The sequence below is a fragment of the Anopheles maculipalpis genome, chromosome 3RL (assembly GCF_943734695.1).
Source record: "Anopheles maculipalpis chromosome 3RL, idAnoMacuDA_375_x, whole genome shotgun sequence".
Lineage (NCBI taxonomy): Eukaryota > Metazoa > Arthropoda > Insecta > Diptera > Culicidae > Anopheles > Anopheles maculipalpis.
This window is the reverse complement of record NC_064872.1, coordinates 86,527,214-86,554,863: the sequence shown is the minus strand read 5'-3', so window position 1 is coordinate 86,554,863 and position 27,650 is coordinate 86,527,214. Positions and strand designations below refer to the sequence as shown.

Below are 27,650 nucleotides of genomic sequence, written 5' to 3'. Positions count from 1 at the left end.
CCACATTAATTTACCGGTCATTAAGAATAAAAGCGTTAGCGAAAAGGAGAAGTATTACTAGAAATGCATAACAAACCTCTAGCGTAAAGGAAGTAATAGCGGCCTGGAGTCATCTCTGTTTTGTTAAAAGCACGAATCGGATCCGAAATATTGCATAGCCAAACTATCCAGCGTTTATATTCAAATGCTTCAGTTTCATCCTGAATAGCTTTCGTACTCCGATCTAACTCATCGTCTGGTTGTTAGAAAATGGGTTCAAATTCTTTGATACCTTCCGGTACGACTGTACTGTCCACATCCTCGTCGTCCATCACTTCTAGTACGGCACATTTGTGCGAATTTCGTTTACGGATCGTGTTGAAGCTCTTGCCACACTCCAAGCAAGCATACTTTCGCGGTGTAATCTATAGAGAAATTGTAATCATAATCAGTATTTGTTAACGTTTGAATTACACAAAAGCGACTTTTCCGTATGCATTAAAAAAGCGACGAATTGCGACACAAAGGCAGACTTTTTCTCGGGCACGGATTGAGCAGACGGTACAAACAAACTTTTGCGTAAAGAATATTTTACTGTACTTGTCCTAGGTACCGTAAAATAAGAGATAAAGCTCTCCAATTTTCACAATATGTAGTCAACTAGCATACCTTGACCACTGACCGGCTGACCGACCACCAGGTTACAGCGTAAGCGCATGCAAAATCAGACAATTTTTATCGTTTTTTTAATGCATACGTTGTAAATGGAAAAAAAATCCCACACACTTACCGCTTCCTCCTCGGTGGAGTTATCGTCCAGTATAAACACAAACGATCGTTCTTCTTTTGCTTTTTTGGAAGCTCTTTGCGCTCCCAGCAGTACGCCCGTTTTTGGTTTCACACGTGCATTCACCTTCATGCCGTGACGCATCATGTGCTTGTTGTACACGGTGTGATGCTTAAAATCGTGTCCACAGCAAATATAGTTATCCTGGTACGTAATGCAGGTGTGTTTGTTGAAGCTTTCCTCCGTCAGGCACACCAGCAAACAGATTCCACACTCGAGCTCGCTTGGGTTTTGGTGTCGCGCATGGTGCTGCTGCAGCGCTTCATCATTATCGAACGAACGGAGACAGATATCGCAGACAAAGTATGTTTGTATCTAGAATAGAAAGTGAGTTTTTTTGTCTGTTAATTTATGTTGGGAAAATTCAATCAATAAAATCTTCACCTTGTGCGCCTTTTCCACGTGCATCCGTAGCTTATCCCGCCTGGTGTACGAAATTTCACAATGCTCACACTGATACCTCATATCGGAATGTACCTTAAAGTGGCGATTTAATTGGTGTTGCGATTTAAACGATCGCCCACACTCCACACACTTATAGTTCCGCACCGTGTTGTGTGATTCCATGTGCTGGCGCAGTAGCTTATTGCTGGTAAATACAGCACCACACTGTTCACACTCTGCCCGTACCTCGCTAATGTGGATGGCTGCGATATGACTTTGCAGTTCCGTTTTCGTGTGAAACGACGATGTACAGTACGTGCACTGGAAGTGTGTAATGCCGACGTGCCGCTCCAGATGCACCTCGAGCGATATGCGATGCTTTAGCTCGGCGCCACAAATATCACACTCGTACTGCTTGTGCGGATTGCCACGCTTGTGCAGCTTCAGTTCCTGAGCCGTATCGAACAACTGCAAGCAGTACGGATTGTTGCACGCGTACCCATATTTGCCCTCGTTCTGTTCGTGCTTTTTCATGTGGATTGTATACGCAACGGTAAAAATGGTTTTGTACGGACAATGTTCGCACTGGAACTGTTTCCGAAGTAAATTGCTTGATTGCTTATCCTGGTGCTGCTTTTCCGTCGTCCCACTGCCAGCTAGGGCTGTTAATTTCTCCACCTCACTATCATTCCCGGCTCCCGGTTCGGGCTCAATTTTTAAGTTCTTCGATCGCTGCCTTATTTCGTCTGATTCCGATTGTGTTGCTGCTTCACTTTCTGCCTCGCAGCAGTAAAACAGGTACTGTTCCTCCATCGGTTCTTCCGGTGCAATTTCCACCGTGTCCATGGAAGCGATCGCGTACTGTTCATACTCACCCAACAATTCTTCCACTCCGACACCTGTTTTGTTGCACAAATCCAAATCCCGAAACAGTATGTTCAGCTGTTCGGTACGGTTTTCGAACAGCTCTCGCAATGGCTTTTCATCTCCCAGCTTCACTTGCACCAGGGCGGCCAGAAACTCGTGAAGGTGCTTCATTTTTCGCCTATATTTGCTAAAGAATTCCATTACCTCTAGGCATGCGATGCACACGGAATCGGGTAGGAATGGTAAAAGAGTGGCCGGCAGCTTCAATGAGATATCCTGCAGGAATGTGGCGATTGTAGCTTCCAGTAGCGGACGGTACGTGTTGATCGGGATCGTCTGATCAGGATGTACCGATTGCAGACATGCTCGACAAACATTTGGGAATGTTAGCAAATTAAATGCGTTCATATTGCGGCGACAACCACAACCAAGCAGGCGAATTGGAAAAAGTGAGCAAAAGTGTATGTTGACACAAAACCGAAAATATTGCGACCAATTGTTTGGTGTTTCACCCTGTGCAGGAGCTTTTGTTGTTTTCATTTGAAGGTGCGATGGATGATGTGTTTATGTCTGGTGCGTTGGAAACTTCCCATGCCGAATGTTGCCATCGCTTGTTTTCCTTTTCATCGCTCGTCGTTGGTGCTGAAAATGCTTTCTATTGTAAAAATTTGCAATTTTTATTGCTTCAAATAAGTGTTTCTGGATAAAGATATTTTAAAAGCTATCATATCTTTAGTGGTATCCTGATAAACTACTTATTTGGTTGATAGTTTGCTGCAGCTGCACCGCAGCTGGGTATCGTAATTTGGTAGAAAAATTGCTACCAAGCCACTAACAAACCATTTGGCAAAAGATTGCGAAACAGGGGATCCAAATTATAATGCAATTTATGCATTCTTTTGTTCCACTTTGCAATTGTAAACATTTTGCCTGACGCGTTGCACTCGGCTTCAAGCACGCAACCATGCACTGTAAACCCTTCCCCACACGCTGTCAAGCTCGCTTGTCATATAACGTTTGCGACGTTTGTCTTTTGGCAGTCCTTTTTGGAGAGGGAAGAAAAGTTGCCGTAGGAGAAAAAAAGTAAAGACCAACAGCAGCAGCAAGGCAGCAAAAGGGGACGGCCGCGAACAAGAAAAAAGTCGCAAAACCGATACAAAAACGGCGAGCAGAAGGTGAAAAACGCGACACCAGCCCAAAGTTTCCAGCGACGGCAACCAGCAGAATGACGCTGCCGAGCAGTGCCCGGGTGTACGCGGATGTAAATTCGCATAAACCACGTGAATATTGGGACTACGAGAACTACATCGTCGATTGGGTGAACCAGGATGACTACCAGCTAGTGCGGAAATTGGGCCGGGGCAAGTATAGCGAGGTGTTCGAGGCGATCAAAATGACGAGCAACGAGAAGTGCGTGGTGAAAATTCTGAAACCAGTGAAGAAGAAAAAGATCAAACGTGAAATCAAGATCCTGGAGAATTTGCGGGGCGGCACCAACATCATCACGCTGCTGGCGGTGGTAAAGGATCCGGTTTCCCGCACACCGGCACTCATCTTCGAGCATGTGAACAATACCGACTTCAAGCAGCTCTACCAAACGCTCAGCGATTACGACATCCGGTACTATCTGTACGAGCTGCTGAAGGCGCTCGACTACTGCCACAGTCTGGGCATCATGCACCGTGACGTGAAGCCACACAACGTTATGATTGACCATGAGAATCGCAAGCTGCGCCTGATCGATTGGGGCCTGGCCGAATTTTACCATCCGGGGCAGGAGTACAACGTCCGGGTGGCGAGCCGCTACTTCAAGGGTCCGGAGCTGCTGGTCGACTACCAGATGTACGATTACTCACTCGATATGTGGTCGCTCGGCTGCATGCTCGCGTCGATGATCTTCCGCAAGGAGCCGTTCTTCCACGGTCACGACAACTACGATCAGCTGGTGCGCATCGCGAAGGTGCTCGGTACCGAGGACCTGTTTGCCTATCTGGACAAATACAACATCGAGCTGGATCCACGCTTTAACGACATCCTGTCGCGCCATTCGCGCAAGCGATGGGAACGTTTCGTCCATTCGGAGAATCAGCATCTGGTGTCGCCAGAAGGGCTCGACTTTTTGGACAAGCTGCTGCGCTACGATCACTTCGAGCGCTTGACAGCGCGGGAGGCCATGGATCATCCGTACTTTGCCATCATCGTGAATGGGCAGATGCCGCCACCGCCAACCTCCACCACCAAGGGTGGCACCAACTAAATATGCGCCCTGCCCTCCTCCGTCATGTCCGTCTTTGCGCGGTACCACCGCCCGTGCGTCACCGCCGTCCCACCGTCGTCACCGCGAGCGCAGCGTGAGCGTTTCCACCGTTGGACGCAGCAGACGCGAAGTAGCAGCATGTCCGGCCTTTCCCCCGTTCTTGTTGGTGGTGGTGGTGGAGGATCGCGTTACAAACGGATGCTGCTGGTGGGAGGGTGCGGTGCGTCGCTGCTTACGTGCAACAACTACTGGCGGACGAGGGGTGGCATGTGGCCGAAGCTGAGACGGTTATGACCGAGCGCCGGGGAGGTGTCGAGCGAAAATGAAGAGTAAGTACGCGCGCTTAAAAACGAGTAACGAGTTTGAAAGAGACATGTGTCGACGGTGTGTGTGATTGTGTACATGCACACGTACTTTAACCACACATTAGCGGAGCAAAAATTCGGTATATTGATGATGAATAAGCAAACTGCTAAGGGTTAAAATAACAAAACAAACAAAAAAAAAGGTAGAAGAAGGAGAAGAATAGCCCGAAACAGTTTGAAAAAAAAGGGAATATTTTAGAGTAGATTCTCAAATGCTAAACGGGAGAATTTAATATGTAGCAGACAAACAAAAGAAAAACGGGAAGATAAAACACATTAATAATTGAGGGATAGTTGCAAAACATGAACGTAGGAAAGATGGTATGGAAGAGAGATAGGGAGAAACAAGGGGTAAAGACGGGGTGGTTAGAAGAGAAAAGATACGCAAAACATAAGCCTAACCTTTCATGCATTTTCCCCCCCGAATTTTACACCCACAAATCGCCACATCTGGAACATAGGAAGCTACAATAGGGGGGACATACGTATAGCAACATCCGAGATACACAATTAGGTATCCTCATCCGTACACGCTGCAAGGAGATACACGCTATGCTAAACGGGACTGTAATAACAAACAAAACAACATGAAACACTGTTGTTTTATAGCTGTTAGTAGTCTTAATAGCCATCATCATCAACATAATCTCCTTTCCGACGGACCACCAAGAACGCATCGTCCATTTTGCAGAACTAGATGCAATGCGAACAGGGCGTGCGACATTTTTTGCTGCAGTATAGGGAAATAATTAGAAGCCTCCCCATCATCTTATCCATAGCATACCACATTGAGAGATAAAATATAAAAAAGGATTAATTCGACCATGAAGTACTTTTGAAGTTCGAGTTCCCTTCACCGAACAACATCCTTACGTAGACGTGGTCGTCGCTTTGGTTACGAACAACACACAGTGTAGCCCAAGGTGTTTTGCCAGGCAACGATGCGCGAGATCGCACACAGCTCTTTGTAATCGTCGATTGCTTAGATGGTTGTGTGATTTCGAATTCCGAATTGTTTTAAACATGTAAACAATTGCTTTAACGGCTGGAAAACTCTCTCCCAAACACAGGGTGCAATAGGTCAACACATTGTACGTAAAAGCAGAGGAAAGAGCGAGGAAAATGAAAAAAAAAAACCTTACCATCCCCCGACCAGTGACGATCGGGGTCGATTAGCATTAGCAAAATTGAGCGACTTTTTTTCCTCCACTATCCAACCTAACATCATCATCCGGCTCCTACTTTCCTGTTCTCCTGCTCTGGTTCTGGAGGGTGATGCGTGTGAGCGTATCGGACGGGTGCACTAATTATCGTTATCGATCGCGCGTGCCGGTTCGTACGGTACCCCGTGGTGTGGTAAGAAAGGGCGACGAAGGAAGAAGAGTGTCAGGAAAGTGGCGAAGAGAAGCTTTTTTATTTTGTTTCTTTTGTAGTAGATGGGTAGATTGGTGGTTTTAGTTAGTATCGACTAGAAGAGGTTGCGTGTGTCCTATACATCTTCAACCTATATAGATATACACACATACACACACACGAATCGGGTATCTAAATTTGTTTTTCTTTGTTATTGCATCTTCCTTTCCGGGTTGTAAAATTCTAAAATGTTCTAGCTATATAAAGTTCTAGCTAAATCTACATTTTTCATCAACCTTTTTGTATGATCTGTTCTTCAAACCTATTTTCTTCATTAATACTTACAACGTGCTCTCTCTCACTCTCTTCATTTCTCTCTGTCCCTTCGTTTTTTTCTTCTTTACCTAATCCTTCGTTTTTATAAAATACATACACTGTCTCACATAATCAACACTTTCATGCTAGATTTTTCTCGTTTTTGCTTTTTAGGATTTGCGGCTCCCACATAATTCTATCTTGCTGCGCATTCTTTATTTTTCGCTCGCCTTCTTATCTCTATTGTATTTTTTTTATTGTGAAACGAATACAAGTTATAAAAAAGCAAAAACCAGAATTAAACAACAACAAACAAGCGCTAGGATTATAACAAACAGGTATTTTGTTCTGCTCGTTTTCTTTTGTAATTAAAGTGAAATCAAATATTAATAAAAAAAACTCAATTACCCCCAAAAAAATGCCGAACCAAGGCCGCCTAAAAAAACTAAAACGTATGCTGAGAAACTAAGAAAAGCACTTTCTCCTCCCAATCGCCATTGTCTGCTAGAATCCTTTGTTCAATGGAGCATAATCGCCTTTTCCTATGTGTATTATTGGCAGGACACGCTTTTTCTTCATTGTTGTTATCCGTAGCTACTTGATCTAATGTATGCAGGTGTGTTCACTTTAGGATGTAGTCGTCGTCTCCCGCTGATTATTTACTCCAAGCAACTCATACCCTGAAAATAGACGATTGTCACTACATAGCAACAAAAGTGATGACACAGACCGGAAGCAACGGATGATGGGCATCCCTCCCTCCCATAGCGAATTAGTAGTGTCGCAGACACGGAGCAGCGCAAACGACTGCGTGTAAAGCATGGCAATAGATTAGTAAATGTGTACGTTAACATCTGAGTATATATTGAAGAGAGCTTCTCCCTGGCAACAAACATACCTTCTTATTCGCCTCGATATTCCCTATTAGGTTATTAGTTTTGATTCTCACCAGACGAGAGATTTGATGATTATATTAAAGTATAATTTTTTCATCACTATTTTTATTTTACAAGTAACCCATGCATCGCATTGTTAGGAGAATTAAAACAGCTTAATAGCCGTTAGAGAGAGTACTGTATATGTATGATTGAATATTTCTATTTCTCGTTCTGCTGAATGATGATTAAATCTGCCGTACCCTCAACATCCCTTCTATTCCCATTATGTACCAACAAATTATGGATAATGATAATAAAGCTGAATATTTGGAAGGAGAAACCAACCAGTTCTTACTGTTCCATTGTTTCGTTCTATTATAATTACAGCTCAAATGTGAACCGTAAATTGATTAGATTGCTTTAAACATGTGGACATTTATTTTTACGATCACAAAACACACACAACTTCGGATGACAGTCTATCAGCAAAACACTCGCCTACTTTGTTCACTCTCGTGGTGATGTGATTTTTATTCGTCGATAGAATTCCATTTTGCGATAAATAAAGTACATATTACGCTAGGAGAGGAAATTAATATGTATATGTCTGTGTGTGTGTGTGTGTGTATTTATACATATTCAATTTCAAAGAGCGTGTTGTAATTTTTACACACATGTAAACACGCATACGGACACTCAACAACAAAAATCGCAAAAAGTTGTGAATAATTCTGATTAAACTACATAAACCTCAGTTCCACACACACTCAAACACACGCACGCATACAGGAGAAAGAGGTGGATTTTTTTTACTACTTCCGTCTTTTTATGAAGCAATTTGTCCTCGTTTTTTCAAAGGTCAGTGTTTCGTTAAAAAAAAGATGTTCAAATTTAAAACTTATGATTGTGGTTGGCCTTACAAAAACGTAAACGATCGTTGTTGCGTATCAAAAGATACGCAGAAGAAGAAGCAACTGCGATAAACTTGTTTTACCCAAAAAATATCTGTATCGATCGATGGTCCCTGAATGAATAAAATGATATACCACGGCCAACCTACAATTGACCAGTGTTTGAGATTGTTCTTTTAACGTTAATTATATTAGTAATTTAAATTGGGTTCATCCTCCGTATCATAGTAAACTAACCCTCCTGAGGTTGAGTTGAGTGCCAAAACGGAAGGATGATAAGAATCCTACTAAACTAATACCTTTCTGTCACCGGGACACATAAAGCGATATTCCCCCATTCCCCTTCTCTCTTTTTTTTCTCTCTATCCCTCTCTTAATACTATTATTGAATTAAAATCTAATCTTCGAAAACAATTGTGTCAAATTGGGGGCATTTACTTACGAATCATAATTCGCAAACGACGCCCTTTTTCACGATCCTCTTGAGGAACGCATTGCACGAAACTGGCTCAGTAGCGTACCCTTGGGCAATTTAACCCGTGCATTCGTTTTGATATTATGAACCGTTAGCATGTGTCGGTTGTAGTAGTAATGATACCCGAAATCTTTCCCACAGCATTCATAACTGTTCTGGTACGTGATGCAGATATGATTTCCACCATAATTGCCGTCCGATGTGCGCGCATTCGGCGTGAGACAGGTGCCACACTCGAGTGGTTTCGGGTGCTCGTGGCGATAAACGTGCCGCTGCAGCAGATCGTCACTTTCGTACGATACGAGACAGATTTCGCATACAAAGTAACTTTGGATCTAATGGCAAAGCAAAGAGATTTAATTAAAAATGCATTCCTTGAGCCTTATGCGTACCGTGCACCATCAATCTACCTTGTGTACCAGTTCCAGATGTGCCCGTAGCTTCTCTCGTCGCCCGTACGACGTCTGGCACACCGTGCAAGGAAACCGTTGATCCTGATGTATCGTAGCATGGTGCCGCTTCAGATGGTAGCCTGTCTTAAACGACAGTGGACACTCCGGGCAGGGAAACTTGCGCAGCGCAATCTCCTCAGCCGATTCCACCTTCGGCGATTTTTGCTTACGCTTGCCGGAACTGTTCCGTTTGCGAGCATTTTTCGTTTTCGTAGCGTTCGCAGTGGCGGCAGTGCTGGTGGTCTGCAAATGTGTGCCGCCGTTGCTTCCCGCTGCCGAAGAGTCGTCCTCATCGCTTTCGGTATTGTAAGGATTTTTGAAATACATCTCAATCCGTTCTCCCGTTTGGCCTAACCTTTTGCCCAGATCTAAGCCGGCCAGCGAGGCAAAGTGTAGCTGCAGCGAAGAGCTTTCCGGATGTTGTGGTGCGTTGGTCATCGGTAACCCGGCGGCCGGGTAGTATTTTTTCATGTCCGCTGCACCGTATTGCTCATAGTTTTGGGGTGGCTGTGATCGTCCAACGGCAGTGTTGTCGTGCATGCGTGCTTCATCCATGGTTGATGAAAAATACGATACGTAACCTAATTCGATGTTCTGGAAGCTTTTACGGGATATTAAAAAGGCACCAGTATGTTTAGTGTATTCTATTCTAATGCAGTTTCCATTATTGCTTGGTGAAACACAAATAAATTCCGGAAATATTCGCTCAAAAGTCACATACGTTGTCTTGAAGGGTCACCAATTTCTCTGCAAAGGATTAGAGAAAATATATAGCAATTGCAGTTCCGAGGGAAACATTTTTTCAGGCCTTAATACAAGCTTTGTTGTACACAATACCACCAGAAAGCACTGCAAGCCGTCAAAGCCGCAAGGATTTTCTCTAACAACTTCTATACTGTGCCTGAGCACCTGTCCAATGCTTCACACAGCAATGGACGCTTGCTTTCCTCGTTCGGTGATATGTTTTGCTTTTGTAGCGTACAACGGAGGCAAAGCACAGAGGCAAGCTAAACGTATGGGCGTAATGAATCTGAATAGTCTTACCATACGTTTCCCCGCAACGTTGTGCTATTTCTGATGGTTTTTTATTCAACAAATTATATTCACGCTACAGCTTTTCTTTGGTTTTGGGACCAAGCAAGCGATTGTTGTATTCCAAATTGTTTACCATCACAAGAGCAGCGCGTGACGTTTCCATAAAGTTGTGTATCAGGCTGTCAGATGGAGGCGTTCCGTATACGGTCGCATGGAAGACAAATTTAAACGATGTGGAGTTGAAAAATTTTTTATCAAGTTTTTCAAATTACTCAGAGGAGAATACTTTATAGCAATTGAAAGCTTACACAAGATTAAGTACAATAGTATTCCTCTTTTCCATGCATGCTATCAATTCATTTTTAATATATTGCTCCATTTTTAATTACATCAAATATGAGATCGAATTTCCCTCCAAAAACTCCACGATTACTATACTTTATGCCGAGACAATACGGCGGTAAGCCGTAATAATATCATACAAATATACCACTGAAGGATACCACTGGAACCTGTTCAGTACATTCAAAAGATCTTCGCAAAGAATGGATCGACAGTAGATCATCAATTAATCACACAACATCAAATTTCTTACCGAAGTATTTCGATAGAAAACTCTACCCCACTTGAAGAATGATTTGGCGAAACGCTGCTTTTTATACTGTTTTCACGAGAATCGTCCTCTGATTCTGATACATAATCTTCCTGATAAAGGGTCCTCCCATCAAGCTCCTCCATAGGATAAACTGGTTCAATCTTCATGCGCGCCAACGAACACGTGTGACTGTTGAAATTATCCTCACATGCGTACATTGTGAGACAAGCGCCGCACACATAGTTTTGTTTGGTACACGAGGCTTTTTCGTGTTGTTTTAGAAGATTCTCACTACAAAAAAAAAGATTTTTAAACAATATATTAAAAAATGTGATCAATTTTACGTCTTCCCGTAACAAACACCTTTTAAAATCTTTGCTACAGGTACCACATTTTAGCTCCTTCTTTCTGGGCGTTCCTTTGCTATTGTGAGACAACAGTAGCGCCCGTGCAATCGCGTGACTATCGATGTGCTTTTTAAACAGATCGTAGAATTTTATCCTACTGCCACAGGTACGGCATTTGAACACTTTGTGATCATCACGCACGTGTTGCAGAAATGCCGCTTCATCCAGGAACCATTCCCGGCAGACTGCTTCGTACGGGCAAATCCATCGCTTTGGCTGGACTTTATCATTACTAACTTCTAGTTGAGTTTCTTCGGATGGTGGATGATCCTGCTCATATACAGTGCCCTTTTTCATCCGTCCGTATGTTGCTACCTCTTGCTCTAGCCGTTCGAGTGTAATCTTATCTTCTGGTCCTTGACATACGTTTAGACATTGCAAAAGATGTACCAAATACGAACGTTGCTCCGATCCGTAAAGCGTGGCCAGTGGTTCTCTATTGCCCCGCAGTAGATGAGTCATTCCGTTGCAAAACTTGCGCATACACTGCAATTGTCTTTGGTACTGATGAATTGCTACAAGTGCTTCCAAACAATCCTCGCATACCTTATCCGGTGATGGATGTGAGACATTAGCATGGTCCTTTTTGTGTGGACGAAAGACAAAGAACATTATGGTGTAATATTTGTATAACAAATAAAGGTGATAGTTTCTCCATACTATCTCATCCGTAATCATTCCGGTAATCTCGGCCAATTTTTGCTCGATCGTACATTCCAGTTCATCGCAGTAGTGAGCGAAAGGTGTGAACAGCTTTTCGTCGGTGATCGTTTTAAAGCAACAGGCACACACGTCGGGGAATTTTTGCAATCGGTAAACGATCATCTGAGATAGAGAAATTGCTATTAATATTACAATAGTCTTAGGAAGCAAATATCCGCCATTCGTACTTCCAACTCTTCCATTGCTGCAGTCACTCCACTGTACGTATGATCGCGCTCGGTGGCCACATCGTGATGCGTCGTTTTGTGATACAGTTCCTCCACCAGTTGGGCATGAGTTTGTTTGTCGAGTTTTTGCTTTTTCGAAATAGTTAGAACTGATCCATCCATAATGCTTGGGAATGCTGGAAAAACAAACACACCACCATCATGACTTTGTTCCATTTCGAAGCATTTTTTCCCCGTAGAAACGGATCTCACCATCATGATTAAGGCGTCGAAGATTTTTACTCCAAGTACGCGGCGAATTAGCCATCTGATAGTCCTGCTTCCTGAAGTGGGCCGAGCAGATTGAATCGGTTTTGTACGGTGTCCATTGATCACCACGCCTGCAAAACTGTATCCACCGACGACGCAACGCATCATCTACCGGGAAGCTGTGAAAGATTATGTCCAGTTTCCGGTCTCTCGCTACCGCCCGTTTGTTCCTGCAGAATGCAGCAGCACACTTTGAGTTGGGCATTTTATCTGGAATGTAAAACGAAATGCGAACGAGATTAGCAACAATCGAAGGTTTTATGTAAAAGGCCGACGAAATTGCTTACCTGCTGTTAAGCTTTTCACACGCGTAGTTGGGAATAGAGTTGACGTAAAATCATTCAAAACTGCACTGTTTGAAAATCGTAAACAAACGTAGAAAAACAAAACAAACAGTCTTTTACGTGGAATGCACTCTGGCAGCCATATTGAGATGGTTACATTGACAGTTATATGCTCGTTACATTCACACACACACACACACACACACACACACACACACACACACACACACACACACACACACACACACACACACACACACACACACACACACACACACACACACACACACAAACGAGTGTTCGATTGAAAACACTCACACAATGATGCTGTTTGAATGGGTATCCTTTTACTAAGCAAGGACTTGCAAGGATATACGGGGAGATCGTACGAAGAGATGGTCTGAATGGGACAAAAAGAGAGGATAATGCAGGATCACATGAGAGCTGTTGCAATTATAAAGTTATTAACTTACTCACTTCTCCAGTCTTATAACGTCGAAGATCAAATACATCGATTGGATGTGCGTTGAACAGCTAACTATGTCGGTGGGTTAAGTTAAGCCTTCAGCAGATCTAGAAGACGTTCGATTCCATTCTCAGGATATGTCTCGTCCATCGACCAACAGCCCCAAACACTCGTAAAATTCAGACTTCAAAAAGTAGTTTTATTCACGCTTCGTTCATGAGGATCACATGAGAGCTGTTGCAATTATAAAGTTATTAACTTACTCACTTCTCCAGTCTTATAACGTCGAAGATCAAATACATCGATTGGATGTGCGTTGAACAGCTAACTATGTCGGTGGGTTAAGTTAAGCCTTCAGCAGATCTAGAAGACGTTCGATTCCATTCTCAGGATATGTCTCGTCCATCGACCAACAGCCCCAAACACTCGTAAAATTCAGACTTCAAAAAGTAGTTTTATTCACGCTTCGTTCTGCTAACTCCCTTATGATTCAATTTAATTATTTTTCTGCTTGCTGAGCTATCCTTCTAAAACTTAACCAAGCTTACGAACCAAACTAAGAGTAATAGAAAAAAAGAAAACGATCATAATGGCATCCGGATTACATTCCTTTATGCGCAAAATATGTTCTCATCATTCATCCAAAGTTTCTACTAAAACTTCATCACCAGCTATTGCCTGCCCGTTTGCTAATTCTTCGGTAGAGATTTCCTTTGCCTTATGTGTCGTACACGTATGGTTGCTAAACTCGTGATTCGTTAGGTACACACCTAGGCACGTGCCACAGACGAAGTTCCGTTCGCCGGTGTGGGTCGTTTCGTGGCGCCGCAAAAGTTCCTCGCTGTGAAATAAACAGAGCCAAAAGTTAGCATCCGGTTTACGATCGATTCGTTTCGCCATTCTTACCTATGGAATGCTTTCCCGCAGGAAGCACACTTTGATGCCTTGTTCGAACCTTTTTGATTGTGGCACAGCAACAGTGCACGTGCGATCGCATGGCTTTCGATGTGTTTCTTGTAGATATCGTAAAACTTGATCTTGGCACCGCAGGCACGGCATTTGAAAATTTTATGATCATTGCTGACGTGCTTCTGTAGCGTCGCCTCATCCGCGAACCATTCCCGACAAACGTCCAGATAGGGGCACATCAATTTCGTACTGGTCCCCCCCTCGAGCATACGCTTCCGCGGTCGTCCACGTGGCTTGATCAGTTCTTCCGGCTTATAGCTATCGGACGGATCGATCGCGACCGAAGGCAAACTTTCTATATTTGCTAGCGTTTCATCATCAATCAGTTCCTCGCACTGATCGTCAGTAGTTGAGGTATCGCCCGATGGAATGGATGCGCTATGTCGGGATACGGCGCTATTTAGGTGTGGAAATCTTACAGGTGGCACGTATAGTGTGCACTTCACGATACGGCCATAGGTTGCGACCTCTCGCTCGAGCCGTTCGAACGTAATCGTGTCCACGGGTCCTTGGCACACATTAAGACTTTGCAGCAGCTTCGCCAAGTATGGTCCTTGCTCTTGGTAGAGGGCTTTCAACGGTTTCCTGTTTCCCTTCACCAGATGGGCCATCCCCGTGGTAAACTTTCCCAGACACTTTAACTGTTTTCGATACTGGTAGAAGGTTATGATTGCTTCCGAACATTCGGTGCACACTTTATCCGGCACTAGATGATGGATGTTTGCCATCTCCTGTTGATTAGCAGGAAGGATATGAAATGTGTAAGAGGTTATGTGTCCAAATGCGATCAGCTTTGACTTACCGTTTGATTGAATGGTTCATCTGTAATTTCCTCAAACATCTGCTGGACCGTACACTCTAGCTCGTTGTGGTACGAATTAAACGGCGAGAATAAACTTTCGTCATCGATGGGCTTGAAGCAGAGCGTACAGATGTTGGGAAATTTTTGCAAATTGTACACTGGTTTGTCCAACAGTTTTGGCAGCTTATTCTACCGGAAAGGAACAGAACGCAGTTTAGAACTCGGAATTAAGTGTAGTTTAAAGATGGAGATGTTTCTTACAATGAGGCTCAAGAGTTCTAATGTTGAATAGGAAAAACATCAAATAGAGGCGAAATTTAGAGTCAAACGGACAGTTTATATTTAGGACTGACCGCCCTAAAGCTTAGAACTTTAAGGGTCCATTCATCTTTAACAAACTTTTTTTCGGAGAAGATTCTGGACAAGATCGACATTGTAGTAGAAAATCCTCTAGTCGAAGAGCAAATAATTCCTCCACAGTGTCCAACAGATTTTTTTTACAATTGAAACATTAACTTACCTTTAACGAGCCTATATTATACACGTCTTCATACGAATGATCGTTATCTCGCACCATCGCGTCCTTACTGTACAGCTCCTCCAACAGTTGTTGTCGAGCCTTCTCGTCCATCTTCTTTTGCTTCTCGATCGGTATGGCCTTACCCTTCCAGATCGTTGGTATCGCTGGTTGTTAATATCGGCAAAAAGAAGCAACAACAATCCATTGCTACCAACATATTAAACTCTTTCCAGCTCGCTGTTCCATAATTACCGGTCAAATGTAGTCTTCGGAAGCTGCTCGGTCCAGGCGTCAACATCAGCGGCGAATTAGCCATCTGATAGTCTTCCTTGCGGAAATGGGTGGAACAGATCGCTTCATTCGATTTCGGTACCCATTCCGATTCGCGTCTGCAAAACCGGATCCATTTCTTTCTCAGTACCGGATCGCGCGGAAACGTATGGAACACAATGTCCAGCTTAAGCTTTCGAACATTTCTTCTATTGTACGTGCAGGATCCTGCCGCGCACGTCGAGTTGGTCATTGTTGTGGTTTGCTACCTGAAGAAAAGCAATTTTTTAAACATATGTTACCCTAAGCCCCATGTTGGGTTTTTTCTGCTATACTTACAAATCGTTCAGCTGGGAGCCAATAGCTTCAATTGTAAGAAAAGCTAACGAAAAATGTCTAAAATCGTCCTATTTGGTTCACTTGATCTTAATCAAAACACTCGCAAGCAGTATGAATAAACGAACGCAATTTTGACAGCAGCATGAAGGTGCACGCATTTGTGTATGTGTGTGTGCGTGAGTATTTCAGTTTATTTTGATTGCATGGCAGACCAAACCATGAAAACAGCCGTTTCTTGATTGTTTGACTGTGAGGGTATGATGGCTGTTAAATTTAAAAATGCGTGTAACAAAATTATTTTCCTCACTTTTACTGCACAATTTATGTACTCTTATTTGTTAAGTCCACTCAAAATTATGCAGACCGTTTAGAAATCGCCAATTAATACGGTCATCGAGCTTGATGTGCCTGTCTTTTGGCCAAAAAGAGTCGTTGACGAAATTTCATCAGGGTATGAATTCTGAAAACTCATTAAGTCTCTTCTATCCCTTTCAAATTCTAAACCTATCATAGTTTTACTGATAAAAAGGCCCGAGTTACGCGAAATTCCAAACTTATGTTTGAAACGTGTTAGTAGCTTGTGTATGCGTCAGGTTCTCAAAAAGCGATTTCAAAGCGGGAAAATTTCAGAAAAACACATGGGTATTTTAAATTTTGTTTCTTTAAATCTCTCGTGACCCGCAGACTATAGAGTATAAATCAAATAAGATTATATTGCATGATTATTGATAAAACTACAGTCTTTTTTATATTTGGTTCTCCACCTTCTGTCCGATTTCAAACCTTCACTAGGGCTTAAATTAACCTATAACGGGAGCGATACGTAGATGATTCGTGTACTAGCAAGTATACAATTCAATCGACCAAAACATCGGACTTAAAAAGTTGCGGGACGAACTTCACCAAACGCGATAAAAAAACTTGATTAAAGAATTTCGAAAGAATGAACAATTCCGAGCTCTCGCACAGTTCATTGCTGCGTCATCATCTCAAAGAAATTCAATCTGGAGTAGTCCAATACTTTTGGAAGATTTGTTTGTAGTAGTGGTTGCTCTAGAATCATCCCATCCACTCGATACTACGTTCTGGTCGTTGGTCTAAAAATAAAACAAAATAATCAATTGATGAAAAGAGTGCGATGTGCCATTAATTCGCGGTTTAGAATACCTCGCGCTTACTGTTGCTACCAATTAAAATATCCTTGGGCGTTGCAATGCTTGTGTCCGATGAGGTACATTGATGGGTGCTAAATTCATGATCTTTTACAAACACACCAAGACAAACGCCACATACATAATTTCCCGACACATCGTTTTTCTTTGGTCGTTTGGGGCGTTGGGCAGTATTTGTACTGTAAGTAAACAAGCAATAATCGATCAATATTAGCTCTTTCGAAACTAATAGTTTCACTAGCTTCAATGCATTACCTTTGATGTGCTTGTGCCACCAAATTATCGTGACATTCCGTTTCCAAACTTGCGCTCTGTTTGTTATGAGAGAGCAGGAGGGCACGTGCGATCGAATGGCTTTCCATGTGCTTTTTGTAGAGATCGTAGAACGCTATCTTGAAGCCACAAACATGGCAAATGAACGTTTTGTGCTCCTCGCGAACATGCTGTTGCATTGCAGCGTGTGAAATAAACCATTGTTTGCATATGTACAGGTACGGGCAGGTGTACAGCTGTTTAGACCTGTTCTTATCATCTGTCCCGTCTTCGATCATCCCTTGGCCCCCTGCTTGGAGCGACTGCGAGCTTGGCGTAGGACTGACCGATTGAAGCCCATCGTATATGATGTTGGGCAATACGGTTTGTCCCGTGGGTGAGGAGCACAGCTCAATCGACATTCCATCTTCCGGAATTTGTTTGCATGTCGTGGTGGCGCCCAACGAATTACGCTTTACGCTCCCATACGATGTTACCTCTTCCAGCAACTGTTCTAACGATTGATTGACGCGCGTGCCTTGAGCTGTATCTAAATGCTTAAGCATATTGACCAGATAAGCTCCCTGATCTTGGTACAGAGTTTCCAACGGTTTTCCATTTCCGTACAGCAGATGGGCGATTCCGGTAGTGAACTTTTTTATACACTCAAGTTGCCTTTGATATTGGTGAAATTTTACAATCATTGTTACACATTCGTTGCAAACTTTGTCCGGCAGCAGGTGGTGAACGTCGCTACGATCCTAGAAGGGGGAAAAGTCGTAGAAATATTTATTAAATATTCACCGAAAAGTATGCGAGCATTACAATTACCTCTTGGCTCATGGGATCTCCAGTTAACTCATCAAACTTCTGCTCGATCGTACACTCTAGTTCTTCTTGATAGTGTGTGACTGGTATGAAAAAGTTTGGATCCTGTATGATTCGCAAACAAAAGGCACACACGTTGGGAAATCTTTGCAGGAAAAAGATGCTTTTCCGGCATCCAGCTAAAGGGCCCTAAAAATTGTAGAAGTAAAAAACAAGCAAGTACATCTAACATTCTGCCTAATTTTTTTTTTCATTTCCTAAGGAGATTTACCTTCTTTTTCGTTTCCTTTACGACCTTCGCCTCGCTGTACGTGTGATCAGTCCCCGTCGGCGGTTCATTATCTAGGTTATCATCGTCGACAGAGTACAGCTTCTCCAAAAGTTGCTTACGTACATTATCCAGCTTTTCCCGTGTCGAAACAGTGATCGGTGTACGATTGATGATGGTTGGGACCGCTGGAAGAAGACATATAATTACTGTATCAGTCTATTTGAGGACATTCGTGCAATACTATACCTAAAGCATTTAGATGTCTTATCCGTTTGCCTTGCTTAATCATGGGCGAATTCACCATTTGAAAATCGTCCTCGCGAAAGTGAGCCGAACACAGTACCGAATGTTTGTGAGGTACCCATGATTCTTCACGCTTGCAAAACGTTATCCACTGCTTTGTGAGTGGATACTGCAGCGGGGGAAAGGTGTGAAACGTTATATCTAACCCTCTTCGATTGACATTGTATCGGTTGTTTTTGCAAAACGTTGCGGAACAGCATGAGAATGGCATCGTTCGGTGCCTAGAAATATAAGCAAATGACTGTACCGTGTGATTGATTCCGTACAAGGTCTGTTGAAATATTTTTTTCGATAACTACACTACCTGTCGTTAGTTTTACCGAAGCTTACTGGTTGTTGAAATTGTGTTGTGTTTAATGAAACACACGTCCAAGCCGATCGTACCAAAATTTATGCTGTTTTTTTTCTGGGAAACAAAAACAAGCATCTTTTCTCAAATGTCAATTTTCTTCACTTTTTCTACATGCTCAAATGTCATCTCGTTTGCCAATTCATCGCATGTACGATCGCGTGGAAGACAAATGGCACCCAATGACTCAATTTAAAATCTCGCAACAGTATTTTAACAAAAAATATTAATTTATTAAGCATATACTGTTGGACAAGGTACGGAACGGTGCAGATCCACAAAGAGTGCTTTTGTTTTTAAAAGTTAGAATAAGACAGAGAGCTTGGCAAGCAGGTTTTTTTTATCATGGTTCCTTCGGAGACACTGGATGCACGCACATTTTGCATTCAGTTTTCATTCGTTTCGCTATAATATGAGTTAAAGTTGATTCTGTTGAATATAGGGAGAATAAATCCGATTACTATAATTAATTAATAGGCGTAGTTTAGAGCTACATTACCTGTATATAAGATTAATAAAGCGTTCCGAGGTGCTTAGCGTTGCAACGTCGGCAATCTTTCGAAGCAACGTCATCAGCTGATCGGTGAAATCGTGACGAAACTGTTCCACGCGCTCCGAAAACGTTTCCGTCGGTGCCATGGTAGTTGCGGCCTGTGTGGAAACAAAGCATATTTTTGCCCGATAAGTGCTGGGGTTATGGTTTAAGCGGAATGATTGCCTTAAATAAATGGAACTAGCAATTTGGAGTAAGCTGATTCACATTGTTCACAAAACCATCATTCAAAATCCCTCTTTCCATTAGCTTGAAGTTGTTTTGTTAGCGGCTTAGAGTATGAGTTGTGGTTCATGCCCGTGTTAGTGACTTGTTGGAACATTTCTGCCGAATGGAATAGATTGCAACATTGATCAATTGTACCTGTTCGTAATCAGACTCGGAAGACAGTGAGCAGTCGTCACCTGTGACGAGCATGCATGTTAGTTCGGCATCGACAAAATGACGCTGTGATTCCTGTGTTTCATTGTAGAAAGTTGCAAACAGTTGCAAAGCATTCGTACAAACATATAATTTCCAAAAAAAACAAATCAACAAGAAATCATAGATCCGCAAAAGCATGCAAAAAATTATTTGCATAAAAAAATATCGCCAGAAAAAATTACAAGAAATAGAACATTAATTTGGCACAGTTAAATGAATGTTGAAGAAAAAGAATCATCAAAAATTATAGTAAAACAAGCAAAATTTCACAAAAAACGAGATTGCGAGGAAAGAGAGAAAAAGAGAAGAAAAGGAAAAAGAGAAATTGAGAAAAAGTTTCATCATTCCGTATTGATGAGAAAAAATTGCCCATTAAAAACAGTTTTGATCTAGCGGAATAATGTAGTTCGAACAATTTGTACGAGAATTTGCAATACTTACCGATAGAAAGTCGCAAAATTTAATGCATATATTGCATAGATTGATGATCGGCTTTAATAGATCGGGCACGGTTAGCATGCAGTTCTTGAGACACTGGTCCAGAAAATCCTGATGATAGTTTAGCACATCATCGATATTTTTTACCTAAAAAAAAAACAATAGTAGGTTGCGATTCGCATAATGGAAATAAATGCAGCATAGCAAGAATTGTCGAATCCCAGAGACAGTTGAGTAGCAAATTTTCCCTAACTGAATGCAATGTTTCGCTAAATAATTGCAAAGTTCCCAAAAATAAATTTGCAATAATCTACTAATTATTTTAAGAAAATCCTGATCAATTTTAATGATTCAAAAGTTCCATTAAAAGGTTCGAAACCCGCGTAGGTTCACCTAGAATTCGTTCCATCCACATACCTGCTTCATGTTCTGATAGAAAATGTGCCAATTCGGTTCGATCACCTCGATCATCATGTACGACTCGAAGCTCTGGATTGCGATCAACATTTTCTGTCTCAGCGTGAACGCCGACCGATACAGTTTGGCTGGGTTCGGTGCAAACTGACGCGTCTCGTTGTTAGCAATCCACACCCGACAAAGGATACGCTCCACGTACTTGAGATAGAACAGCTGGCGAAAGATCATCTGATACTTCGAGATGGTCCACAGATTTAGCACGATCGAAACTGGCCACTGGGCTTTGTACGTGAAGGTAAAGCACTCGATACCCTTCAGTTGGGATGTGTCGCTTAGTGTGTCCACAAATGCATCCTCGTTGTTGACGATTTTCGAAATTTGAGTTACAATTCCGTACGGAAGCAGCATCGTTTTCAGATCGTCATGATACTCATCATATTTGGCCGATGAAAGTCCAAGTGTTACGTCGAGCAGATTGGCCAACCGGATCGGATGTAGTGTGTCGACGTTTTTCCGCAAATCTTCCTCCACCGCATCCATAAACTCGGTAATAAAATCACCCTGCTGCAGGAGGAAGTAACGCTTGACGGACAGCAATCGACCCATCAGATCGTACTTGTTCATTATGAGATTCAGTAGCGAGGAGGACGCAAAATTGTACGCCTCCTCAATTTCGTCAATATACGACTGATCGAAGTGTTTGTACTCGAGCTGCTTCCCGGACTTGTTGCTGGCGGTGGTTGTAGAATTCATGGCTTCGGTGCCGTTAGCATTACCGGGTTGAAAGTCAGCTCCGCCACAAACGCGCACCACATTCAGGTACTTGCCGGTGCGGAGAATAATGTCACCGTACTTGGACAAAAAGCACGGTACCTTTTCGTTTCGAATCGTGTACTGCTTCTCCCAGTAATCGACTAGCTCGTTTTCCGTCAACTCCATCGAGCTGTGATCGATGAAGAATTCTTGCTGCGGATCATTAATAACACCACGATAGATCCACAGCTGCAGCATTTCCATGAACGGAATGGCGGCCGATTCGATCAGATGTACCAGCACCTTCTGCGCGTGGTTTGTCCCGCTTTTGGCCGTAATACGATCGTGGAGTAGCGAAAGTATCTGTCCACCTCGACTATTATTGCGCCGAATTTCTGACACCGTTGCGGCAAGCTCTTCCATCGTGGGAAAGACGGGCTTAAGGAACTGAATGAGTCGTTGCATGCTAAGTCCTCGGCGACAGCGCAAATCATCCAGCTGTGCAATCGACAGATAGTAATCCGTCATGATCGTTTTCAGCACAGAACGGAGTGCCTGCAGCACGACACCACCTTCCAGAATGCTAGAGCACTCGATAAATGACTGCACGCAGGAGTAGTTTGCAGCCAGCGGCAACACTTCCACCACCATATCCCGGCACGAAGCGGTTAGCTGGTTCGAAAGTTGAAACTCGACCGGTAATGATCCGTCCGGATCGCCAGTGGAGGAGCTTTTTTTCGGCACTATCAGTGTACCCTTTACACCGATCAAACAGTTAAGCACTTCCTTCAGTACGATCGGTTCCTGCGATGCTACCGGGATGGCGGCCACGTTCGCTTTGCTTTGCAGCGGATACAGCTCATCGTAGTTGAAATTCCACGCCACGATGGGAGGTTTTCGGTGGGAAAACTCAAACCCCGGCCGGCTGTGGGACGGATAGTTGGGATGGGCGGCGCTGATGCTACCCGGCGGAAGGGAAGCGGAAGACGATAAACGGTTAATGGCGCCACCGGACGTAGCCTGGACGAGTTTTTCCTTAATTTCCTGCACATTTTCCGGCGTTACCTGGTCGGGTACGATGCGGGTTGAGGAGAGGGGAGGACTTTCGAACAACGAAACACGCTTGTGGACCGGTTCCGCGTTATGCTGGGCAGAAACTGACACTTCCTGCTTAGTTGATTGTTCTTGCTGTTGCTGGGTGGTAGCAGCAGCAGCCACCTTTTCACTATGAGCCGTTTTTAAATCGTTTGCAAAACGGTTCAGCACCATCACTAGGGCGGGATAGGAATCTTTCCTAAAAATGGGAACTGGTTAGCGGGTAGGGAGCGGGCAGCTTAAGCTACCGGTTGGGAAAGCGTACTTACACACTAGCAGATGCGTACATCTCCACGTACTTGGCGCCATTGGGAATGGGTTTGAATAGTTGTGCTAGCAGGGTGGCAAGCCGCTTGCTGCTGTATTTGCTATCCCGGTTATGAAATATGGTCACCACATTATCGGCCGTATAAGTGCAACTGCAGGAACGCGAGAGAAGTTCCGGATTAGTGTACCTTTTTGCAGCATTCGGATGTACTAGGCAGCAACACCTACCCAGATTTTTTGACTAGTTCCGTCAGGACTTTCTTTGCAACGATTTCTGTAGACATTGTAACACATGTGCACACAGTCAGGGGCAGGTTCGCTGAACGTTGATCGGGGGGCTTTAGGAGGACTTAATTGCACGACAACAGACGAGAAAAGCCAGCCAGCTAGCCGCAGTATTAGCACGAAACAACCAAGCCGTGCAAACAACAAAACGCGTTTGTTGTTTACTATCGGAATGTCAAACTGGAACCGTTGACAAGTGAACAATCTAACAGTTTGATTTGAAGCGACGATTACTACAACAGCACAAATATTAGACCAAAAGCCACAAAAGGACATGCTGCCAGGATAAGTAATTAAGATGGGAGTCATGGATACAGCGCGACCGGGGACGTGTACCGGGGCTTTTAAAATATTATATTACAATTTGTTTTTTATTCTGGCATAGGTTTTGGTGCAACCCTGACAAATGCCAGTTCAACCTCCCCCTCCCTGCATTGCGCTCATTCTTCTCTCTCTCCCTTGATCCTACTTCCACGAACGAAACAAACGTCAAACGACGTGGTGGTGTGCTGCTGTGCTCCTGAACTTGATGCAATTTTTCATTCACCTGCGCTAGGAATATTGGAGATGCAACCAGTTTCTGGTCAGTTTTAATAAAAGTGATCGTTTAACGTGTTATTTCTCAAACAAGTGTGCCGGTTTGCTGGAAGCGGGTAAGTAAGAGAAATAAAATACATGGCAAAAATGCACCCACATTTGTTTGTGCTGAGCTATTTTCAATCCACGCGGTCAAGCACGGTGGCGTACCGGGAAACTTTTTTTTTCTTTTCGAGAAGCAATGTAGGTTCCAAGTTTTCAGCTAGTAGAACCCGAAAAAAAGTGATAAGCTTTGAATCTGAATTCGTGGCCAGCACGGTGCGATAAGCGGGAATGAAGGAAGATCGCTCTTATTTGTTTCAAACCACAATTACCATTAAACTGTAACCCTCCCCATTTATATTGGAGAAAGGATAAGATAAAGCATACATTATTATGCAAGCTTAGAGTTAGATCCGTAAAACTCTTCCTGGTCGACGCAATGACGCATAGCCGCGTTCTATTCGCGTACTTGCTCTAATTGAATGTGTTTGTGCACTTGAATTCTCTTTTGGCATCATCATCAACAATCGTCATCATCATCGCCTACGTTACAGACGGTAACCTATCGCACGTACCTGTGAGCAGCAGCAATGGTTACTGAGACGATTAAGGAAGAACCGGTCGGTACCGGTGCGGAAGAATCATCGAAGAAAGCCGCAAAAAAGGCAGCAAAGGATGCGGTGAAAGCGGCCAAGGTAAGTGTTTTGTTTTGAACCGGTGCCAAAAAAAAGTTATCACTGGAACATGATGCAAGTATTGCATCAGGGAACTGAAGCATGATAACAACTAGTGCGCATGTAAAGATTGTCTCTTTTTTTTTTTTTGTTTTGTTGTAGAAAGCTGAACATAAGGCGGCCGCTGCTGCTGCGGCTGGTGGACCAGGAAATGACGATACTGGAGCAGACGGTGTTGACCATTCGGAGGGCCGGTATGGAACGATGAAGATGATCCAGAGCGCTGAAAAATACGCTGAACGGGTGTTCGTTAAGGTGTCCGATCTGTCCCAGTGCAAGAAGGATGCCCAGGTGTGGGTACGCGGCCGTGTACATACGTCGCGTTGTAAGGGCAAACAGTGCTTCTTGGTGTTGCGCCAGCAGAGCAGTACCGTGCAGTGTTTGCTGGCCGTCAACGAACACATCTCGAAGCAGATGGTTAAATTTTCCGGCAGCATTCCACGCGAAAGTATAATCGATCTGAAAGCGAAGGTGGTGCCGGTTGAACAGCGCATCGAATCGTGCACGGAGCAGACGCTCGAACTGCACGTGCTGGAACTGTTTTTGCTATCGGCCGCAAAGGCACAGCTGCCGCTACAGATTGAGGATGCATCGAGGTCGGAAAAGTCGGACGATCCGGAAGCGCTCAAGATTCGCGTCAATCAGGACACCCGGCTGGATAATCGTGTGCTCGATCTGCGTACACCGGCCAATCAGGCCATCTTTCGGTTGGAGGCGGGTGTGTGTAAGCTGTTCCGTGATGTGCTAACCGCACAAGGATTTACGGAAATACACACGCCGAAAATTATCTCGGCGGCCAGCGAAGGTGGTGCGAACGTGTTTACGGTTAGCTATTTTAAAGGTAAGTTCGTGGAAGAAGCAGAGTGGAAAGCCGATTTTCCATTGATTTTCCATTTACAGATTCTGCCTACTTGGCACAGTCTCCCCAGCTGTACAAGCAGATGGCGATTGCAGCCGACTTCGACAAGGTGTTTACCGTGGGTGCCGTCTTCCGGGCGGAAGATTCCAACACTCACCGGCACTTGACCGAGTTCGTGGGGTTGGATTTGGAGATGGCCTTCAAGTACCACTACCATGAAGTGGTTGATACGATAGGCAACACTTTTACGGAAATGTTTAAAGGATTGCGCGACAAGTAAGTATCAACACCCGGGGTCCTTAAATCCCTACTTTAACATCATGTTTTTTTTTTGTTTTTGCTAACGCGAATCTAATACCTTCCTACAGCTATGCGAAAGAAATTGCTGCCGTAGGACAGCAGTATAATGTGGAGCCGTTCAAGTTTCTCGAGCCACCGCTAAAGCTGGAATTTGCCCAAGCCGTCGCGATGCTGCGCGAGGCTGGCGTGCAAATGGACGACGAGGAAGATCTATCAACTCCCAGCGAAAAATTGCTTGGCCGGTTAGTAAAGGCAAAGTACGATACCGATTTCTACATCCTGGACAAGTTCCCGCTGGCCGTACGTCCCTTCTACACCATGCCCGATCCGGCAAACGTCAAGTACTCCAACTCGTACGACATGTTTATGCGGGGCGAGGAAATTCTGTCCGGCGCGCAGCGAATACACGATCCCGAGTATCTGATCGAGCGAGCCAAACTGCACGGTATCGATCTGTCGAAGATTGCCGCCTACATTGACGCATTCCGGTATGGGTGTCCTCCGCACGCCGGAGGTGGTATCGGTATGGAGCGTGTCGTTATGCTTTACCTCGGGTTGGACAATATTCGCAAAACGTCCATGTTCCCGCGTGACCCGAAGCGAATAACACCTTAGATTGGGCCTCTGAGATCGAACGACAAGCAGCGCACAAGAAGCAAAAAAGCGAATTTGGAACGCGTTTGCCGCTACTTAACAGGAAAAGAAAAAGACACGCGCGCTGTTTCGCTGATAATAATTCAAAACTGACTGAGAATGGGTTCGATTGGCTGGAAAGATAAGGAGAAGACACGAATAATCATTTGGGAATAAAAAAAAGTGGTAATGAAAAACACTACATCGTAGTAGGTCTGGGTAGTGGTAAAGATTTTTCAAAACAATCCGAAAGCACAGCGCATGCTTTGGTTTGGAAAGTAAAATTGTCCTGATTTACTAACACGTGTCACACACATACACGTACGTACATGGTGACCAGCTGAGTGATTGTATTAGTAGTGTTCAACACGAAAGCTTTTAAGTAGGAGAAAAACATCCAACAAGGACGCCACAAACAACAGGTGCGCCCATTACAACAACGTCTGTCTGGTGACACATTGTAATACAGGGCTATTACATTACGCAAGTATGGGTAAGCGCACAGTTGATTATTAACGCCGAGACGCACAGATGTACTAGTGATGAGTATAACAACTCTTTTCAACGAATTAACTCTTACTCACGTTCTACTGGGATTTAATTTTTATAAGAACTGTTTTGGGACTCGTTATATTAAGACTGTTTCAAATCCTAAGAGTTTTAAAAAAATCTTTGCCTTTCGAATCCCTCTGGCGACTGCTAACTCTTTTGGAGCGAGTTTGATAATATTGATTCCTAACAGAGTGTAAACACACTCTTGGCGATCTAAAAAGAGTTATAAAAACTCTTTTTGTGTGGAGTTTATGTAAATCATTCATAAGAAAGATTTAAATCACTCACTCACTCTTATTCAGTACGCACAACACTAATATGTACGGCATTTGTCCCACACACTTATGCAAAACCATACGTGTGTGATAAGGCTTCTGTGCGACACAACCGAAGGGAGTGGTGAAGCTTCTTAATCAAAACAAAACCTCCTGGCAGAGCAGGATGCACCGTAGAATCCTCGTCCTCGTAGCATAACCGGCCGCGAGCTTGTGCGAACCGGATGTACCGGGGCAGGGCAGTGTCAAACAGTGTCAAAAGCTTTAGTTGCCGTATTATCAAAGTCGTTGCTATTTGCGTTCAGTATTTGCAATTGTTAATATGATAAGATAGGGCAACAAA

At 43.7% G+C, this 27,650-nt stretch overlaps 10 protein-coding genes across 11 annotated transcripts in view; 3 read left to right on the top strand and 7 right to left on the bottom strand.

Annotated features, from left to right (window-relative positions):
• Positions 1 to 27,650, bottom strand: part of LOC126563470 (acireductone dioxygenase) — a 568,562-nt gene that overhangs the window by 75,266 nt on the left and 465,646 nt on the right. The gene's annotated exons all lie outside the window — the stretch shown is intronic.
• The window catches only part of LOC126562373 (26S proteasome non-ATPase regulatory subunit 4), a 363,835-nt gene that overhangs the window by 247,202 nt on the left and 88,983 nt on the right, over positions 1 to 27,650 (top strand). The gene's annotated exons all lie outside the window — the stretch shown is intronic.
• Positions 243 to 2,487, bottom strand: LOC126561124 (zinc finger protein draculin-like). The gene is made up of 3 exons (XM_050217069.1): positions 1,211 to 2,487; positions 770 to 1,141; positions 243 to 404 (listed from the first exon to the last, which is right to left on the bottom strand). Exons 1-3 carry the CDS (start codon positions 2,483 to 2,485, stop codon positions 243 to 245), a joined length of 1,809 nt encoding a protein of 602 aa, XP_050073026.1. The 5' UTR covers positions 2,486 to 2,487.
• Positions 3,186 to 4,404, top strand: LOC126562548 (casein kinase II subunit alpha). The gene has a single exon (XM_050219093.1). The coding sequence runs from the start codon at positions 3,303 to 3,305 to the stop codon at positions 4,332 to 4,334; it is 1,032 nt and encodes a 343-aa protein (XP_050075050.1). The 5' UTR covers positions 3,186 to 3,302; the 3' UTR covers positions 4,335 to 4,404.
• LOC126562661 (myc-associated zinc finger protein-like) lies at positions 8,622 to 9,638 on the bottom strand. The gene is made up of 2 exons (XM_050219224.1): positions 9,042 to 9,638; positions 8,622 to 8,966 (listed from the first exon to the last, which is right to left on the bottom strand). The coding sequence occupies exons 1-2, from the start codon at positions 9,636 to 9,638 to the stop codon at positions 8,628 to 8,630; spliced, it is 936 nt and encodes a 311-aa protein (XP_050075181.1). The 3' UTR covers positions 8,622 to 8,627.
• LOC126562161 (uncharacterized) lies at positions 10,710 to 12,524 on the bottom strand. The gene is made up of 5 exons (XM_050218590.1): positions 12,263 to 12,524; positions 12,011 to 12,186; positions 11,781 to 11,945; positions 11,077 to 11,702; positions 10,710 to 11,004 (listed from the first exon to the last, which is right to left on the bottom strand). Exons 1-5 carry the CDS (start codon positions 12,522 to 12,524, stop codon positions 10,710 to 10,712), a joined length of 1,524 nt encoding a protein of 507 aa, XP_050074547.1.
• On the bottom strand, positions 13,703 to 15,895 carry LOC126561123 (zinc finger protein 208-like). The gene is made up of 5 exons (XM_050217068.1): positions 15,613 to 15,895; positions 15,361 to 15,524; positions 14,841 to 15,029; positions 13,976 to 14,769; positions 13,703 to 13,910 (listed from the first exon to the last, which is right to left on the bottom strand). Exons 1-5 carry the CDS (start codon positions 15,881 to 15,883, stop codon positions 13,703 to 13,705), a joined length of 1,626 nt encoding a protein of 541 aa, XP_050073025.1. The 5' UTR covers positions 15,884 to 15,895.
• LOC126561987 (uncharacterized) lies at positions 16,959 to 19,006 on the bottom strand. Its single transcript, XM_050218388.1, has 6 exons — positions 18,739 to 19,006; positions 18,493 to 18,677; positions 18,225 to 18,410; positions 17,397 to 18,154; positions 17,137 to 17,320; positions 16,959 to 17,066 (listed from the first exon to the last, which is right to left on the bottom strand). Exons 1-6 carry the CDS (start codon positions 19,004 to 19,006, stop codon positions 16,959 to 16,961), a joined length of 1,689 nt encoding a protein of 562 aa, XP_050074345.1.
• On the bottom strand, positions 19,510 to 23,386 carry LOC126561590 (gamma-tubulin complex component 2 homolog). Of its 2 annotated transcripts, XM_050217833.1 has the most exons (7): positions 23,319 to 23,386; positions 23,093 to 23,242; positions 20,976 to 23,022; positions 20,562 to 20,705; positions 20,061 to 20,153; positions 19,644 to 19,795; positions 19,510 to 19,573 (listed from the first exon to the last, which is right to left on the bottom strand). In XM_050217833.1, exons 1-7 carry the CDS (start codon positions 23,372 to 23,374, stop codon positions 19,531 to 19,533), a joined length of 2,685 nt encoding a protein of 894 aa, XP_050073790.1. In that variant the 5' UTR covers positions 23,375 to 23,386; the 3' UTR covers positions 19,510 to 19,530. The 2 variants fall into 2 exon arrangements, with proteins under 2 accessions (XP_050073790.1, XP_050073791.1); XM_050217834.1 differs by lacking the exon at positions 20,061 to 20,153.
• On the top strand, positions 24,518 to 26,465 carry LOC126561996 (aspartate--tRNA ligase, cytoplasmic). The gene is made up of 4 exons (XM_050218396.1): positions 24,518 to 24,649; positions 24,791 to 25,529; positions 25,589 to 25,823; positions 25,916 to 26,465. The coding sequence occupies exons 1-4, from the start codon at positions 24,545 to 24,547 to the stop codon at positions 26,460 to 26,462; spliced, it is 1,626 nt and encodes a 541-aa protein (XP_050074353.1). The 5' UTR covers positions 24,518 to 24,544; the 3' UTR covers positions 26,463 to 26,465.

Excerpts from the sequence above, each read along its gene's own strand:
- LOC126562661 (XM_050219224.1), bottom strand. The coding sequence starts at position 9,638 with ATGGATGAAGCACGCATGCACGACAACACTGCCGTTGGACGATCACAG. Across the intron at positions 8,967-9,041 it reads ATCTGGAACTGGTACACAAG|ATCCAAAGTTACTTTGTATG; the intron begins GTAGATTGATGG and ends CTTTGCCATTAG.
- LOC126561590 (XM_050217833.1), bottom strand. The coding sequence starts at position 23,374 with ATGTCTACAGAAATCGTTGCAAAGAAAGTCCTGACGGAACTAGTCAAA. Across the intron at positions 20,706-20,975 it reads TCTATCAGAACATGAAGCAG|GTAAAAAATATCGATGATGT; the intron begins GTATGTGGATGG and ends TTTTTTTTTTAG. Across the intron at positions 20,154-20,561 it reads AATTTTGCGACTTTCTATCG|GAATCACAGCGTCATTTTGT; the intron begins GTAAGTATTGCA and ends AATGAAACACAG.
- LOC126561987 (XM_050218388.1), bottom strand. The coding sequence starts at position 19,006 with ATGCCATTCTCATGCTGTTCCGCAACGTTTTGCAAAAACAACCGATAC. Across the intron at positions 18,155-18,224 it reads GAGATCCCATGAGCCAAGAG|GATCGTAGCGACGTTCACCA; the intron begins GTAATTGTAATG and ends TCCCCCTTCTAG. Across the intron at positions 17,067-17,136 it reads GTAGCAACAGTAAGCGCGAG|ACCAACGACCAGAACGTAGT; the intron begins GTATTCTAAACC and ends TTTTATTTTTAG.
- LOC126562548 (XM_050219093.1), top strand. The coding sequence starts at position 3,303 with ATGACGCTGCCGAGCAGTGCCCGGGTGTACGCGGATGTAAATTCGCAT.
- LOC126562161 (XM_050218590.1), bottom strand. The coding sequence starts at position 12,524 with ATGCCCAACTCAAAGTGTGCTGCTGCATTCTGCAGGAACAAACGGGCG. Across the intron at positions 11,946-12,010 it reads CAGCAATGGAAGAGTTGGAA|ATGATCGTTTACCGATTGCA; the intron begins GTACGAATGGCG and ends TCTCTATCTCAG. Across the intron at positions 11,005-11,076 it reads TGTAGCAAAGATTTTAAAAG|TGAGAATCTTCTAAAACAAC; the intron begins GTGTTTGTTACG and ends TTTTTTTTGTAG.
- LOC126561996 (XM_050218396.1), top strand. The coding sequence starts at position 24,545 with ATGGTTACTGAGACGATTAAGGAAGAACCGGTCGGTACCGGTGCGGAA. Across the intron at positions 24,650-24,790 it reads ATGCGGTGAAAGCGGCCAAG|AAAGCTGAACATAAGGCGGC; the intron begins GTAAGTGTTTTG and ends GTTTTGTTGTAG. Across the intron at positions 25,530-25,588 it reads TACGGTTAGCTATTTTAAAG|ATTCTGCCTACTTGGCACAG; the intron begins GTAAGTTCGTGG and ends TTCCATTTACAG.
- LOC126561124 (XM_050217069.1), bottom strand. The coding sequence starts at position 2,485 with ATGAACGCATTTAATTTGCTAACATTCCCAAATGTTTGTCGAGCATGT. Across the intron at positions 1,142-1,210 it reads ACGTGGAAAAGGCGCACAAG|ATACAAACATACTTTGTCTG; the intron begins GTGAAGATTTTA and ends TTTCTATTCTAG. Across the intron at positions 405-769 it reads ACTCCACCGAGGAGGAAGCG|ATTACACCGCGAAAGTATGC; the intron begins GTAAGTGTGTGG and ends ATTTCTCTATAG.
- LOC126561123 (XM_050217068.1), bottom strand. The coding sequence starts at position 15,883 with ATGACCAACTCGACGTGCGCGGCAGGATCCTGCACGTACAATAGAAGA. Across the intron at positions 15,525-15,612 it reads CCGAAGACTACATTTGACCG|CGATACCAACGATCTGGAAG; the intron begins GTAATTATGGAA and ends ATTAACAACCAG. Across the intron at positions 13,911-13,975 it reads TGCGGGAAAGCATTCCATAG|CGAGGAACTTTTGCGGCGCC; the intron begins GTAAGAATGGCG and ends TTTATTTCACAG.